Below are 17,803 nucleotides of genomic sequence, written 5' to 3'. Positions count from 1 at the left end.
CTTAGTAAGGGTTTCTTGTGACTTGTGATTTAAGGGGGCAGTTTCAGTAAGGATATCCAGTGAGCTCTGGTCTTCGTGCTTTTTCACTTCACAGTGCTCTCAGTGAGGCTATCCCGTGAGCTCTGGTCACTGTGCCAGTTCATCTCACAGTGCTCTCAGTGAGGCTATCCTGTGAGCTCTGGTCACTGTGCCATTTCATCTCACAGTGCTCTGTGATGGTTTTCAGTGAGTTCTGGCCACTTTGCCATTTCAAGTCACAGTGATCTTAGCTAGGCTATCAAGTGAGCTCTGGTCACTGTCCCATCTCAGTCTTCTTTCAGTGAGGCTATCAGTGAGTGCTAATGTCGCTTTACTCTTTCAGGTCCCAGTTTACAAAGGCTGTTTTTGTGAGCAGGTGTGTCTTTTCCTCTTTTGGATTCAGGCTAATAAACAAAACTTTTAACATTTCTTTTGAAAAGTATTTCTTGGTCTGAAAATCCAAAAGTAAGAGACGTTTGCCTCTGGAGCAGGAGTCAATTACTCTGAGAAACAAGCATTTGCCATGCTATAGGTCTCGCAATTACGCGAGTTTGAACTATTGACATTGCAAATAACAATGCCTTTTATTTTTGTTTTCCTTTTTAAAACATAAATAAAAGGCATTGTCATTTACAATGCCAATAGCTTAAACTCGCGTAACTGCGAGAACTATTGCATTGCAAATGCTTGTTCTTATGCTGTTGTTTGGTGTTGAATGCTTTACACATTGTGCCTTTCCGAGGTCTTTCTGCTTAGTGCCTTAACTTTCAAAGGGTTGGGGTGAAGGGTAATTAAATGACCCTGACTGGACTCAAGACAGTATCTGTGAGTGTATTCCGCGATAAGGCCCCACAGCCATATCATATCTCTTCTCATCCATCTATCTCTCCCCTTCTCTCCTCCCTCTCTGATCACGGTCTCTCTACCTCTTCTTATTTATTTATTTATTTATTGACATTTATAGAGCGCGGCGAATACCAGTGGGCGTCTCGGCGCTAAATTCTTCCCTCTCTTTCCATCCATCCATCCACCTTTTTCCCGTTCTCTCCCCGCTCTGAACATTTTCTCTCTTCGCCCCTCCTCTATAACGCTCTCCCCTTCTTTCCTTCTTTCCTCCTTCGCTGATCGCTTTCTCTCTTTCCTCTCCTTCTCTCCTTCTCTCTATCTCTCACCTCCCCTTCTTTCCTCCTCCTCCGATCGCTTTCTCTCTTCCCTCTCCCTCGCTCTATCTCTCTCCCCTTCTCTCCTCCCTCTCTTTATCAATTTATCTCTTCCCTCTCCTCTCTATCCCCTTCTTTCCTCCTCCTCCGATCGCTTTCTCTCTTCCCTCTCCCTCTCTCTATCTCTCTCCCCGTCTCTCCTCCCTCTCTGGTCGCTTTCTCTCCTTTCTCCTTCTTTCTCTCTTATCATCCTTCCAACCCTCTCTCCTCTTGTCCCCTATTTGATTGCTCTCTCTCTACCCCCTCCCTGTTTTTCTCCCTCTCTTTCCGTCCATGCTCGCTTCCCTCTTCTCCTCCTTCCTCCCTTTCTTTAAGGTCTCTTTTTTTGGAGATGGGTCATTGAGGGAGCCGCTGCATCAACGGAACCACGTACCGGGGCTGAAAGATGCTAAATAGATCAGGATATTTCTGTCCTATCCCTGTGCCTGCGTGATTAACAGGTGTCTCGTATGTAGCGCTTAGTATCTGGTATTAAGTTAAAGCGCTCTTGGCTCAGAGCCACAGTCCTCCTCCATCCGACTCCTCTGAAGAGGTCAAGGAGTAGTGTCTCTCTTCGGGGCCTGTGCATAGCGCGCCGAGGCACAGTGCGGAGTTGGAGGCGCTACACGGGGTGTAATTATCTGTCCTTAATGAGGATCCTTCGCCGAGAGCTCCTGTCAGAAGCCGCTGCAGCACCCGAGAGGCCTGGTCAGGGGAACGGAGGAGGCGAGGCCTGATCAGGGGGAACGGAGGAGGTGAGGCCAGGTTAGGGGGTACGGAGGACGTGAGGCCTGGTCACGGGTACGGAGGAGGTGAGGCCTGGTCAGGGGGTACGGAGGAGGTGAGGCCTGGTCAGGGGGTACGGAGGACATGAGGCCTGGTCAGGGGTACGGAGGACGTGAGGCCTAGTCAGGGGGTACGGAGGACGTGAGGCCTGGTCAGGAGGTACGGAGGACGTGAGGCCTGGTCAGGGGGTACGGAGGACGAGAGGCCTGGTCAGGGGGTACGGTGGACGAGAGGCCTGGTCAGGGGGTACGGAGGACGTGAGGCCTGGTCAGGGGTACGGAGGAGGTGAGGCCTGGTCAGGGGTACGGAGGAGGTGAGGCCTGATCAGGGGGTACGGAGGACATGAGGCCTGGTCAGGGGTACGGAGGACGTGAGGCCTGGTCAGGGGGTACGGAGGACATGAGGCCTGGTCAGGGGTACGGAGGACGTGAGGCCTGGTCAGGGGGTACGGAGGACGTGAGGCCTGGTCACGGGTACGGAGGAGGTGAGGCCTGGTCAGGGGGTACGGAGGAGGTGAGGCCTGGTCAGGGGGTACGGAGGACATGAGGCCTGGTCAGGGGTACGGAGGACGTGAGGCCTGGTCAGGGGGTACGGAGGACGTGAGGCCTGGTCAGGGGTACAGAGGAGGTGAGGCCTGGTCAGGGGTACGGAGGACGTGAGGCCTGGTCAGGGGGTACGGAGGACATGAGGCCTGGTCAGGGGTACGGAGGACGTGAGGCCTGGTCAGGGGGTACGGAGGACGTGAGGCCTGGTCAGGGGTACGGAGGAGGTGAGGCCTGGTCAGGGGTACGGAGGACGAGAGGCCTGGTCAGGAGTACGGAGGAGGCGAGGCCTGGTCAGGGGTACAGAGGACGTGAGGCCTGGTCAGGGGGTACGGAGGACGTGAGGCCTGGTCAGGGGTACGGAGGAGGTGAGGCCTGCTCAGGGGGTACGGAGGAGGTGAGGCCTGATCAGGGGGTACGGAGGAGGTGAGGCCTGGTCAGGGGTACGGAGGAGGCGAGGCCTGGTCAGGGGTACGGAGGACGTGAGTCCTGGTCAGGGGGTACGGAGGACGTGAGGCCTGGTCAGGGGTACGGAGGAGGTGAGGCCTGGTCAGGGGTACGGAGGAGGCGAGGCCTCGTCAGGGGTACGGAGGACGAGAGGCCTGGTCAGGGGGTACGGAGGACGTGAGGCCTGGTCAGGGGGTACGGAGGACGAGAGGCCTGCTCAGGGGGTATGGAGGACGAGAGGCCTGGTCAGGGGGTACGGAGGACGTGAGGCCTGGTCAGGGGTACGGAGGAGGTGAGGCCTGGTCAGGGGTACGGAGGAGGTGAGGCCTGATCAGGGGGTACGGAGGACGAGAGGCCTGGTCAGGGGTACGGAGGAGGCGAGGCCTGGTCAGGGGTACGGAGGACAAGAGGCCTGGTCAGGGGTTACGGAGGACGAGAGGCCTGGTCAGGGGGTACGGAGGACGTGAGGCCTGGTCAGGGGTACGGAGGAGGTGAGGCCTGGTCAGGGGTACGGAGGAGGTGAGGCCTGATCAGGGGGTACGGAGGACGAGAGGCCTGGTCAGGGGTACGGAGGAGGCGAGGCCTGGTCAGGGGTACGGAGGACGAGAGGCCTGGTCAGGGGGTAAGGAGGACGTGAGGCCTGGTCAGGGGGTACGGAGGAGGCGAGGCCTGGTCAGGGGTACGGAGGACGAGAGGCCTGGTCAGGGGGTACGGAGGACGTGAGGCCTGGTCAGGGGGTACGGAGGACGTGAGGCCTGGTCAGGGGTACGCAGGAGGTGAGGCCTGGTCAGTGGTATGGAGGAGGTGAGGCCTGGTCAGGGGGTGAGAGGAGGTGAGGCCTGGTCAGGGGGTGAGAGGAGGTGAGGTCGTTCATGTGCTGGAGGGGGGATAAAAGGGGATAAGGGCATGAGGCCTGTCCAGGGGGGTGCAGAGTAGGTGAGGGCTTTCCAGGGGGGTGCAGAGTAGGTGAGGGCTGTCCAGGGGGGTGCAGAGGTGGGGAGACCTGTCCTGGGAGGAGGAGGGGGGGGGGTGATAGGAGGTGAGGCCTGTCCAGGGGGTGCAGAATAGGTGAGGCCTGTCCTGGGAGGAGTGTGTGTGTGTGGGGGGGGGGGGGGGGGGGTGATAGGAGGTGAGGCCTGTCCAAGCAGGCCGTGTAGAGTAGGTGAGGCCTGTCCAGTGTGGGTGCAGAGTAGGTGAGGCCTGTCCAAGGGGGTGCAGAGGTGGGGAGACCTGTCCTGGGAGGAGGAGAGGGGGTGATAGGAGGTGAGGCCTGTCCAGAGGGTGCAGAGTAGGTGAGGCCTGTCCTGGGAGGAGTGGGGGGAGGGGGGGTGATAGGAGGCGAGGCCTGTCCAGGCCGTGTAGAGTAGGTGAGGCCTGTCCAGTGTGGGTGCAGAGTAGGTGAGGCCTGTCCAGTTTGGGTGCAGAGGAGGTGAGGCCTGTCCTGTGCTGGAGGTGCAGAAGAGGTAAGGCCTGTCCATGCTGGTACATTGTAGGTGAGGCCTGTCTTTCCTGGGAGGAGGGGGGGTGATAGGAGGTGAGGCCTGTCCAGGTAGGCTGTGCAGAGTAGGTGAGGCCTGTCCAGTGTGGGTGCAGAGGAGATGAGGCCTATCATGTGCTGGGGTGCAGAAGAGGTAAGGCCTCTCCATGCCGGTGCACAGTAGGTGAGGTCTGTCCATCAGGGAATAGGAGGTAAGGCCTGTCCAGGGGCTGTGATGTGGCATGTTCAGGGAAGTGCAGAGGAAGTGAGGCCTGCCCTGTCCAGGGGAGAACTGAGGAGGTGAGGCCTGTCCAGGGGGTTCAGAGGAGGTGAGTCTTGTCCAGTGGGATGCAGAGGAAGTGAGGCTTGTTGAGGGCGTTGCAGAAGAGGTGAGGCTTGTCCATAGGGATTGCAGAGGAGGTAAGGCACATCCAGGAAGGGTGGACCGGTCAGAGGTGAGGCCTCTCCAGGAGGGATGTACAGGGTGTCAGGCCTGTCCTGTGCTGGGGATAATGAGGAGGTGAGGCCTGTCCAGGAGGGTGCAGAGGAGGTGAGACCTGTCCAGTGGGGTGTAGAGGAGGTGGGTTCTGCCCAGGGGATGTAGAGGAGGCGAAGCACGTCCAGGGATGTAGAGGAGGTGAGGCCTGTCCTGGTGGGTGCAGAACATGTGAGGCCGGTTCGGGTGTGTGTGCAGAGGAGGTGAGGCCTGTCTGTGGTATGGGTGCAGAGGAGGTGAGGCCTGTCCAGGGGATGCAGAGGAGGCGAGGTCTGTCCAGGGGGTGCAGAGGAGGTCAGCCTGTCCAAGGGGTGTAGAGGAAGTCAGGCCTGCCTGGGGTAGGGGTGCAGAGGAGGTGAAGCCTGTCCAGGGGATGCAGAGGAGGTGAGGCCTTTCCAGGAGGGTGTAGAGGAGGAGAGATCTGCCCAGGGGGTGTAGAGGTGGTGAGGCCTGTCAAGGTGGTGTAGAGGAGGTGAGGTCTGTCCAGGGGTTGCAGAGGAGGTCAGGCCTCTCCAGGGCCGTGTAACGGAGGTGAGGCCTGTCCCGGGGGAGCAAAGGAGGTGAGGCCTGTCCAAGGGCCTGCAGAGGAGGTGAGGTCTGTCATAGGTGAGTTTGGAGGGGAGGGGGGTTCATGAGGAGGTGAGGCCTGTCGGGGGTGGTGGTGGAGGGGGGAGGGGCTCAAGGGGAGGTGAGGCCTGTCCAGGGGGTCCACAATGAGGCCTGTTCTGTGCTGGTGGTAAAAGGGTAAGAGACCTGTCTGTCCAGGATGGTAAAAGGAGATGAAGCCTGTCCTGGAGGGGTTCCCAGGAGGTGAGGCCTGTCCAGGAGGGTGCAGAGGAGGTGAGGCCTGTCCAGGGGGATGTAGAAGAGGTGAGGCCTGTCCAGAGGGGTGTCGAGGAGGTGAGTCCTTTCCAGGGGGTGTAGAGGAGGCGAGGCATGTCCAGGGGTTTAGAGGAGGTGGGACCTGTCCTGGTGGGTGTAGAACAGGAGAAGCCGGTCTGTGTGTGTGTGTGCAGAGGAGGTGAGGTCTGTCTGGAGAATGGGTGCAGAGGAGGAGAGGCCTGTCCAGGGGATGCAGAGGAGGTCAGGCCTTTCCAGGGGAGTGTAGAGGACGAAAGGTCTGTAAAGGAGGATGCAGAGGAGATGAGTCCTGTCCAGTAGGGGTACACAGGAGATGTGGCCTATCCAGGGGGTAGAAGGAGAGGCCTGCCCTCTGGGTGTGAGGAATGTGTTCTGCCTCAACTGCTGCTCTCACCCCGAGATGCTTCTTTCCAGGAACTTTCATTCTATTTTAAGAGCTCATAATTCGAGTTTTTAAAACATATCCGAAGTTACCATAGGGTTTTCTGATGGAGAGGTGTGTGTGTGTGGTGGGGAGGGGCTTCTCTTGACCAGGAGCTCCCCTGTGCTTGATGGGAGTAGGAGGTTACCATAGGGCTCATAACAAAGGCACACATCTTCTCCAGTCCCCGAGTTTTACAAACCGCATTTTACACTGAAGTAATCAAGACTACAACTCCCAGAATGCACTCACTTGTTTAAATGAAAGTACAGGCATCAATATTTGGGAGCTCATTTTACGGAAATATTTGGTGGAAGGGTAGAACGATCAAAATGACAAATGTGCAAGGACTTTAATTCTCAGCATCTTTCTGCAAATTGTGAGTCCAGGGAGAGCTCGGATAACGTGATTCTCCCTTATGTAGATTTGACAAATTTCATGAAGAAATGCAGTGAAAAACTGGGGGTGCGGGTCTGGCACCCCAGTCTCTGGTGTCCATAGATACCCATACTGACCACTGTCTGGTCCTGCACGAGAGGACAATCCAGCTGTTTAGTCTGGTCTTTTGGAGGGAGTGAGAGCGGGCTCAGTATGCTGGCTCACACCCTGATTCTCCAGGCCCTGGCTCAAACCCTGCTCCCCACCATGCTCAGCTCACATCCTGGTCCTCACCATGCCCAGCTCACATCCTGGTTCCCACCATGCCCAGCTCACATCCTGGTCCTCACCATGCCCAGCTCACATCCTGGTTCCCACCATGCTCAGCTCACATCCTGGTCCTCACCATGCCCAGCTCACATCCTGGTTCCCACCATGCTCAGCTCACATCCTGGTCCTCACCATGCCCAGCTCACATCCTGGTCCTCACCATGCCCAGCTCACATCCTGGTTCCCACCATGCTCAGCTCACATCCTGGTCCTCACCATGCCCAGCTCACATCCTGGTTCCCACCATGCTCAGCTCACATCCTGGTTCCCACCATGCCCAGCTCACATCCTGGTCCTCACCATGCCCAGCTCACATCCTGGTTCCCACCATGCTCAGCTCACATCCTGCTCCTCACCATGCTCCGCTCACATCCTGGTCCCGACATGACCTGCTCACATCCTGGTCCCCACCATGCCCGGCTCACATCCTGGTCCTCACCATGCCCAGCTCACATCCTGGTTCCCACCATGCTCAGCTCACATCCTGGTTCTATTATAAGCGTCTCCTTTCTTCATGCCCTTTAGGCATTCTTTGCTAGCATTGTCACTCTCTGCTCTCCTCACACACCCTCTCTCCTGAAGTGTCAGTAATAGCAGCCAATTCTCCCTCCCATCATGTCTCTCCTTCCTTCCCTCGCTCTGTCTGTAAAGCGTCACTGCTTCTCCCGCTCCTGCCCGCCGGTGGCTCCTCCCACTCCTTCGCTGTCTGTCTGACAACCTCTCTCCTATCCTGCCATCTCTCTCATCCTCTCTCTCTCATCCTCTCTCCCATCCTGCTATCTCTCTCATCCTCTCTCTCTCACCCTCTCTCCCATGCTGCCATCTCTCACCCTCTGTCCCATCCTGCCATCTCTCTCATGCGCTCTCCCATCCTGCCATCTCTCTCATTGTCTCTCCCATCCTGCTAGTCTCTCACTCTCTCTCACATCCTGCCATCTCTGTCCGATCCTGCCACCTCCCTCATCCTCTCTCCCATCCTGCCATCTCTCACCCTCTCTCCTATCCTGCTATCTCTCATCCTCTCTCCCATTCTGCCATCTCTCACCCTCTCACCTATCCTGAAATCTCTCTCATGCTCTCTCATCCTGCCATCTCCCTCACACTCTCTCCGATCCTGCAATCTCTATTACCGTCTCTCCCATCCTGCCATCTCTCTCCAATACTGCCATCTCCCTCATCCTCTCTCCCATCCTGCCATCTCTCTCCAATCCTGCCATCTCCCTCATCCTCTCTCCCATCCTGCCATCTCTCTCCAATCCTGCCATCTCCCTCATCCTCTCTCCCATCCTGCCATCTCTCTCACCCCCTCCCCTCCTACACCCTCACTCACTCACTCACCCATCCTACCACCTCTCTCACCCATCCTGCCATCTATCTCATGAATGTGAAAGCACTGAATGGGCGCTCACCATGAATGTGAATGGCCCGCATGGGCGCTAGTAATTTGCAATGCAATGGGTCTCACATTTGCGAGAGTTTAAGCTATTGCATTGCCAATAGCTCAAACTCTTGTAAATGCGAGACCTATTGCATTGTAAATGCTTGTTTGAGTTGGTTGAACTTTTCTTCTTCTGATTTGAAATTTACTTCTCATGCAAGTAACACCCAGGTTTGACTTTCTGGACCTGATGATTTTCCCTTATGCAGGTAGATTAACAACAAAACTATTTACTAAGCCTACTGCCCGCAATACGCTGCTTGAATATTCAAGCAACCATCCAAGAGGCTAGAGAGATGGTCTGCCTTTTGGGCAGTTTCTGCGTATTCGCAGAAACTGTTTCTTTAGGGAAGACTACTTCAGAGAGGCAGAAAAACTGGCAGAAGATAAGCAGACTCTAGGTCAGTTTAGTATCTTATATCATAGAAGAACTTTTTTCCATTTCTTTTACAGACAGTTGTTGTGTTGATCTGTCTATTGACTTTACATTTCGAGTTCTTTCCAATTCTGACTTTTGATATACTTTAGATGTTAACTTTATGTGATCCTCTTGCAAATATTGTGGTGATTATTTCTCTGACAGAGTAACCATGTTTTTTGTCCTCTGTAATTATTTTACATCTTTAATGTAGCCTTATAGCTTATTGTAAACCCAAAGGTAAGGGCCTTTACCATGAGAGCTGTCCTTTAATGGCTGGTATAGCCTGCTACAATGAATGAATGAATGAATGAATGAATGAATGAATGAATGAATAACAGCATTTGTAGAGCATGCAGCTACTCAGGAAGAGTGTCCCGGTGCTAAAATGCCACTGTCAAACCAGCTGCAGCCACAAACAGCGGGAGATCAAGATTAAATTGTAGCTAGAGAAGAGGAGAGCTCAATTATTTGCGAAATAGCCAGGTCTTAAGCATTTTCCTAAAAACGGCTAAGTTGGTCACAGATCTGAGGGGCAGGGGAAGAAGGTTCCTGGATTGGGCTCCCTAAAACACAAAATAACGACCGCCTGATCGGGCGTGGCAAATCCTGGGGTCGGATGTTGGAGGACCTCAAAACTCTAGACAGCACGTAATGCGAGACTCTCCTTCTGCGGTACTCCACACTACTTCCATGAAGGGCCTTAAAAAATAGCACCAGAGTTTTAAAGCTGATCCTCTTTTTACTGGGAGCCAGTGCAATGCCTTATGGTGTGGGGTAATATGAGTCCTGGGCCTAAGCAGGAGAACAGCTCTGACTGCTGCATTCTGGACTACCTGTAAATGGGGGAGCAGATACTCCGGGAGACCCAGGTATAGGACATTGACATACTCCAGTCTGGAGGTAACCTGCGCCTGGACTACATTCTTCCTGTGCTCAAATGGCAGAAGGGAAAGAAATGTCTTGAGCATCCACAGCAGCCCAAAGCAAGTGCCCGCTAACGACTGGACCTGGGATTTCATCGAGAGAGTACCATCACCCAAGATGCCCAGATTTTTATCATGGCTTTGCGCCTTGAGAGGAGGTGACATATACGCAGGCCACCAGCGTTTCCACTCATCAACGGGAGGGGAACTAAAGAAGATTACTTCAGATTTCTCTGGATTACATTTAAGCTAGTTCCTTACGAGTCATTAAAACACCTTTGAGAGGCAGGTGCTGATCTGCTCTCCCTTAAAACCAGCTCCCTTGCCACAGGTGAAAAGGAGTTGAGTATCATCAGTTTAAGAGATTTTTGTAGCGCCACAGGCCTCCGCCAGCGGTGCCAAAGGGGACACATATAGGTTGAAGAGGATAGGGCTCAGTATCAAGCCCTGAGGAACTCCAACTTTCAGACAGGGAATCGATTACCCGAAAGGAGGAGTACAAACTTCCTGGACTCTATCCTCAAGAAAGGAGGAAAACCATTTCAGAACAGGGCCACCTAATCCACAGTCCTGCAGCATGTCTAAGAGTCTGCAGTGGGGAACAGTGTCAAAGGCCGCAGGCAAGTCTATTAAAATCTGAATAGTTTTTCCCCCCTGATCCAGCTTCTCCTTAATAAGTTCTGAGACTTCCAGCAGGGCGGTCTCTGTACTATAGTTGGCTCTAAAACCCGACTGGCTCGGATGGAGAAGATTTTTTTTTCCGGCATAGTCTGAAATCACTGTATTGACATACTTCTCCAAAGCTTTGGAAAAAAACAGCAACTGTGAGCTGGGTCTGCCGTTTGACGTCTGTGGGGTCAGCTGAGGGCTTCTGTAGCAGCTGGAGAATTTCGGCACGTTTCTAAATGGCCAGCACAAAGCTGGTGGTTAGAGAGAAGTTAAGTACCTTATTAGCCACAGGATTTAATGTCTTGGCCACCAGAGCCAACAGATTTGCTGGGGAAGGATCTGCAGCGGACCCTGACTCCAGACTCTTGATGATATCAACGGAAACTTCAGGTTGTAACATAGGAAACAGCCGGGGCTGAACAGTCAGCAGACTCAAAGTCTTCAGGAGACACCCTCTCCCTGAGAATGAGTACTAAATCCTTACAATTTTTTGATGAGAAAAACTCGCTAGTTGGTTGGTCCATTCAGGAGAGAAAGGTAAAACCCTAGCGATGGATAACAGAGGACTTTAGGGCTACTACAACATTTGCTCCTTGAGGAATGAATGTGTCAACTAATTAAGCAAAGATGTCCCTAAGACCGAGGGAGTTGAAACTCCCCTCCTTCCTGCTGCACCAAAACCTTTGTTTCACAGCTGTTACTAGGAATGTTCAATAGTTAACAGCTGCTTGCAGGACCGGAACGGTTAATTGTTGAAAAATCACAGCTATGAAAGGGAGGCTGAAGTCAGCCCTGGGTTCTCACTGGGCTCAGCTAAACTGCTTTTCATCATTCAGGTGAGCCAGTGAGATGCAGGAGCTGAGCGGAACACCTCCCTCTTCCTTCTGAGATGCCAGTGACATTGCGGGCTATGGGAGGAAGAGGGTGGTAAGGCTCCTCTATGTCCTGCTACGGGCACTAACTTTTTCTTTCCCCTGCCCAATTCAAATATTTTGGAGAGGCAGGGAAAAGAGATAGAGACAGAGGCTGTGTATTTGGGCATTGTAATCTCGAGTACAGTAGGCCTATATCAGTTTTTATAGGCTGCTGCTGCTCCATTGTCTTCCATGGAGATCTCAACTTTCCAGTGTTGGGTTGCCACCCTATGGGACTAACAAGACTCCGATCCTGTGCATTTCCCCTTCAAATAATTTACAAATAAAAAGTACCAACACATTGATGCCTTGTTGCTTCCCTTTCCCAGCATTCACACAGTGCATCAGCTTGAACTTGAAATTCTGTTGCTCAGAGAGCATGGTTTCTATAAATGTAAGAGTGTTGTAGACTGATTTATGAAGGGTGGGCAGAATTATTTACAAGGACTTTAACATGCCTTTTATGAACCCGATTGTTTTGATTCATAAGTTTCCTGAGCTGTAAATGGAAAGATGGAGGTTATGAAGAAGTAGACTGGTTTGTTAGGGTCTGTTCTCTGACACTGTGTGTGCGCTCCATATTCACAGAGACCTTTCCAGCAACAGGGCATGGTTCTTGGTGTGTTCTTGTGGTATAAGGTTTGGATATGGAGGAAGATGTGTTTTGTGGGTTTGATCATAGATAGATAGATAGCTAGATGGATAGACAATAAAGTGTTTTTAAACCCTATGTGCTTTAAAATTATTTCTAGAGAACAAGAGTTCCTTTTGTTTCGTAAGTTCAGGACAGTTATTTGGAAGATGGGATGAAGTGTGATTGTCGTCTGATGACAATAAGCTTTGGTTGAAGCATCTCTTTACTTCCTTTCAGGGTATTCTGGGATAAACAGGTGGTGTGGTGCGGCTGCCACCCTGAAGGATTATATAAATAACTGTCAGGTGAGGTTTACTATAACCCTAAGTTTCCTTTTCCCTTGTTTCTTCTTTCTCTCTTCTCACTCTCAATAGTTTCTTTTTTTAATGTCTCTTCAACTTTCACATTAGATTCCCTTTCTACAATATTCCTATTTTTATCAAATAATGCCTGATTATAAAAAAGGATTTGCTTTTATGAAATTCGCGTTCTAATATTTCCTTATAAAAGTTAGCATACTCAAGCGCCCAGCTAATTATCTCCAATTTCATAAATTGTGCTATTTATGTTTTTCTGTCACATACTTTAGGGTTGTTATGAATTGTAAGATTTCTCTGACAAAGTGCATCATTGCTCAAGGTTTTGTAATGGTGTGCTACCTCCCTGTATTCCATCAAATGTCCTTGTTGTAAATGAGGACAGTTCTCCAACTGTAGATGTTAGTATTTATTGGTCAGCACAGCATCAAAGGACCTTTTCGCAGCTCCTGGAAATCTCCCATACCAACATTCTGCATTCCAGATGGTTACAAGAACCACAGATACAGTACATTCAAAAGATAATAAGAAAAACAATTAAACAATAACATCATTGCTACATATAAATACATATTTACAATCAAGAAAGCATATAAAATAAGATCTAACAGTCCTCCTAAGATTTTTGCTTTGCTTCTAATTTGGCTGACCACCTGTGTCCCCTGGCACCCACCTGAAGGAGCCATATTCCTCCTGGAACATGTGGAAGCCTGGTGCTAGTGCAGGTCCTTTTCAAGTTAGAAGGTACTGGGTAATGAGTACTTGCATTCCGTGTTGCTCAGCAGTTCCTTGACTATCATCCCATTCATCTTCTCCTCTACACCACGTGATACTATCCTCCCTTGGTCTGTTCTTTCTGCGTCTTTTCTCTCTGCATTGAACTTCCACCTCTTCACATCCTCCCATCCTGCCCTTCTCTGTCTTGTCTGCCACTTCAGGGGCCATGCTGAGTCCCTGTCATGAGACTGGAAGATAGTCTTTTTTTCTTTTCAATATGTTTGTTTTCTTTGCCTTTTCTCATATGTTTTTGGTTTCCTTCACTGTTGTGAGGTTTTGTCCCCCCTTTTCAGGTGTTGCAGTGTTCGGGTCCTGTCGGAGGAATGTGATGAGTTCTGGGCCACCAAGTAAGTCTTTATCTTCCCCACAATTTGAAATGGTGACTTCCACAGATCAAATTGGACATAGCCTCTCTCTAAGTTGGCATTTAAAACAGTGATTACAACAAGGCCAATTCCTCTGGTCAATAAAATGTCCCTTCCTAGATCAATGGAAAAAAGAAATAGATGAAAAGTCTAAGTGGTTATGGGAGTAAATACTATCTGATAATTCATTAAAAGTATTACAAATATCTCACTATTAGGCCAGTTGTTGCTACAGAAAGTGTAAATTGATGGTGTTGGCTGCTTCTGACAATCTGTGTCACAATATATGTGTAAATTGTGTTTCATTTCATTCTTAAATATGTACTTCTTTTGTTCTCACTGCCTTGATTTCCAGTGGTTCCAAGCTCCCTATCTACACTGTGTCCCAGAGCTCTTTCAACACTGTCAGAAATGCAACTCAGACTGATTACCTATCTTGTTTCTGTAAATGCTTTTTTTCTGCAAAGTATAAGGTCATTAATATTTTTTGCATGTTTATTTACAATCTCTAACTTTATTTTACAGGTGACTGAAGCATGAATAAAAATAAATCTTTAAATTCAATGAAACCCAATTAAAAGGATTGTTTTAAGGAAAGTTAAAACATCATTGAGTTATAACGAAGAAACACATTCCATGTGGCAGGAATGGTGAGGAACTTCGAGTGCAAGTTACTGATGAATGTGATAGCTGTCAAATCCTTAAAGTAAAATGGCCATAAATGTTTACCAAATATCAGAGAGGCTGAGTAGAGTAAATTGAAAGTCTGCACCTACTAATTATAAGAATAGTTTCACTTAAAGGAAACAGTACAAGATTGGTAGAACAAACAACATTGGCAACAATTGATACCCACACAGTGAACTTGAGAATACTCAGTGTTGTAAATTCTGCCCAATGGTTTATGAGAAATGCTTTTAGAGACCCAAACCCCTCCCCAACACATCAGAATCCGTACAAATGATGTCTCAGTCTCTTAGGTTTATCCGAGTCGTTTTAAAGTGTCTCGGACCTCCAAAGTTGATCATGTGCCTGCCTTAGCCTTTGAGTAAAAAAAGCATACACTGGCACAGAAAGCTTAAAAGGGACAGTGCTTTGCTATTGATAATTCATAAAACCACCCTGGCATGCCCTAATCTCCTGTCAATACTTGTATGAACAAATATACGTAACAGGCAAAGACTAAACCTCAAAGACCCTATCAGTGTTTTTAAAACTCCAAATTCAAATGTAATGAACTGGAGTCACACAATGAGTCTAACTCAACTTGAGAGAACTCTCCTGGGCATAACTTGGAGAAAATGAATCCATGAGGGGCATCCTAATAAATGCAAGCGGCTCCTCAGTGAAAGTTATAAAGACACGTTATATAGGCTGCCTTTAAAGGTAGGACGATGATCTCCAGATAAAGATTATGACTAGTTAAATACAAATGTTAAGAAGAACATCTACAGTGTAGTTTAGAAGTTAATGCCGAGTGTAACAGAAACAAGTACAGACTCTGAAAACAGTTTCAGACTTAAGATGGCATGTATCCAGGAACAAACCCAACTTGGAGATTCGTACAATTTGAATAAGAGCAATGAATGTGAGAACCACTTTAGTTATCAATCCCACCTCACTAAAGAAGAGAGAACTCACTCTAGACGAAAACCTTATCAGTGCCCTGAATGCCAGGAATCCTTCACTCACAAATCCTCTCTCCTCGAACATGTGAGAATCCACACTGGGCACAAACCTTATCAGTGTTCTGAATGCCAGAAAAACTTCTGTAAGAAAACCTCTTTCATTTTACATGTGAAAATCCACACCGGGGAAAAACCTTATCAGTGCAATGAATGCCAGACAAGCTTCAGTCAGAGAGCGCGTTTAATTCAACATAAGAGAATCCATACTGGGCACAAACCTTATCAATGTTCTGAATGTCAAAAAAGGTTCAGCCACAAAACCAGTCTCATTGCACATGAGAGAATACACACTGGGCAAAAGCCTTATCAGTGCTCTGAATGCCAGAAAAGCTTTAGTCAGAAAAGCAATCTCACTCGACATGAGAGAATACACACTGGGCTAAAACCTTATCAGTGCACTGAATGCCAGAAAAGCTTTAGTCAGAGCGAGCATCTCACTCAACATGAAAGAACACACACTGGGCTAAAACCATATCAGTGTACTGAATGCCAGAAAAGCTTCAGTCGGAAAGGTTTTCTTGCTCAACATAAGCGGACACACACTGGGTACAAAGCTTATCAGTGTTCAGAGTGCCAACAAAGCTTTGGTTATAAGTCCAATCTTATTCACCATGAGAGAATCCACACTGGCCAAAAACCTTATCAGTGCTCTGAATGCCAGAAAAGTTTTAGTCACAAATCTAGTCTCATTCGACATGAGCGCATACACACTGGTCAAAAACCTTATTGGTGCACTGAATGCAAGAAAAGCTTTAGTCAGAAACGTAATCTCACTCAACATGAGAGTACACACACTGAGCTAAAACCTTATCAGTGCACTGAATGCCAGAAAAGCTTTAGTCAGAAACCCAATCTCATTCAACATGAGAGAACACACACTGGGTACAAACCTTATCAGTGCACTGAATGCCAGAAAAGCTTTAGTCAGAAAGAGCATCTCACTCAACATGAAAGAACACACACTGGGCTAAAACCATATCAGTGTACTGAATGCCAGAAAAGCTTCAGTCAGAAAGGTAATCTTGCTCAACATAAGCGAACACACACTGGGTACAAACCTTATCAGTGTTCAGAGTGCCAACAAAGCTTTGGTTGCAAGTTCAGTCTTATTCACCATGAGACAATCCACACTGGCCTAAAACCTTATCAGTGCTCTGAATGCCAGAAAAGCTTTAATCAACAATCTCTTCTCATTCGACATGAGAGAACACACACTGGTGAAAAACCTTATCAGTGCATTGAATGCCAGAAAAGCTTTAGTCAGAAAATCAGTCTAATTCGACATGAAAGAACACACACTGGTCAAAAACCGTATCAGTGCACTGAATGCCCGAAAAGCTTTAGTCAAAAACACCACCTGATTAAACATAAGAGAACGCACACTAAGGTCAATATCTTTCAACACAAGAGAATCCACACTGGGGTAAAACCTTAACCGTGCAATGAATGCTGGAAAAGCTTCAGACAAAAATCTGGTCCTGCTCAACATGAGCGAACTCACACTAGACAAAACCTTGACATTGTTCTAAATACCAGGGAAGGGAGGTGTAGACAGTTTGCAGACAGCCACAGGATGGAAAATACCATTTAATATTAGGACCGTGATTTCGGGACTCCTCCCCATGCCCAAGACCTAAAAATTGAGCAGGAGATTTCTTCAGTTGTGGTTGGTGCTAGCAAAACGAAGAATAGCAATTAAATGGCTCAGCCCGGACCCCCCTGCGGTTAAGAGCTGGGTTAAAGATACATACAAGTGGGCAACGGCAGAACTTCTAAGAATGAGAAAAGTTACAAAGAGATGAGAAACATGAGGAAGACGCGAGGGCCTGGTATGTCATGATGGCTGATATGTCTAAAGAGCATGACTCTTTGGGAGAAGAGACAGACCCAGTCCAGTCAGGAACAGGGGAGACAATAGTTATGTCAAAACTACAAGACTCTTCCGTGGTTGAGGACGCCATAGAAATGAGAACCACACAGAATTATCTCCTCTATTCTTCCTAAAATGACACACTACAACACGACCTTAGGTGAAGGGAGGGCGGGAGGATAAGTTACCATTCACATGTTGTGATAATATAAAAGTTGACAATTGGTATATATAGAATTATGCTATAATTTTTATCGTAAGTACATTGAGAATCAAAATATGTGAAATATAAGGGTTGTAACACGACAAGCAGCAGAGCTTTTGAGAATATTACTGTAATGTATTTGACTGCAAATGTACTGATGTAATGAGAAATGCCAATAAAAACATATTTTTTTAAATGCAAAGGATGTGTCAGCTGGAGATTCAGTTAGATTCAACATCATAGAATCCACAACGAGAAAGAAAATTATCAGTTCTCTCAATGTGTCAAAAATCTCATTTTAAATGTAGCCTCTTTATAGGAGAGAGACAACGTGGGGTACTTACTATCAAACCTGGTAGGAGGTTTCAGCATCGCAAAACCCTTAGATGAAGCAGCCACAAAGACACCAATCCATTAATTGTCCACCAACTTGTCTACCACAAAATGTTCTCAGTGAGGGATGGAAATGTTTGAATTAACCTCATTGTTTAGCTACTATTTGCGGCCTCATTCCATTCAATTTGTTTTGCTCCCTGAGTGTTAATAAGTCATGGCTCTGACCCACAAGTTCTAGTCGATCCAGAACTTTGAAGCCACATTCCGTCTGATTAGGAATGCAAGTAATCT

The 17,803-nt window shown here is 48.9% G+C and overlaps 1 protein-coding gene across 1 annotated transcript in view; it reads left to right on the top strand.

Annotated features, from left to right (window-relative positions):
* The window catches only part of LOC147669884 (uncharacterized), a 97,901-nt gene extending 80,523 nt beyond the window's left edge, over nt 1-17,378 (top strand). The window contains exons 4-6 of the mRNA XM_086948176.1: nt 12,192-12,259; nt 13,342-13,395; nt 13,939-17,378. Coding sequence (XP_086804302.1) covers nt 14,884-16,536 — 1,653 coding nt within the window. The 5' untranslated portion in view covers nt 12,192-12,259; nt 13,342-13,395; nt 13,939-14,883 and the 3' untranslated portion in view covers nt 16,537-17,378. The remainder of the gene's footprint in view (nt 1-12,191; nt 12,260-13,341; nt 13,396-13,938) is intronic.
* The last annotated feature ends 425 nt before the right edge of the window (nt 17,379-17,803 follow it).

This window comes from Lissotriton vulgaris, unplaced genomic scaffold, assembly GCF_964263255.1.
Source record: "Lissotriton vulgaris unplaced genomic scaffold, aLisVul1.2 SCAFFOLD_888, whole genome shotgun sequence".
NCBI lineage: Eukaryota > Metazoa > Chordata > Amphibia > Caudata > Salamandridae > Lissotriton > Lissotriton vulgaris.
The sequence above is the reverse complement of the archived record's forward strand: the minus strand, read 5'-3'. Positions and strand labels throughout refer to the sequence as shown.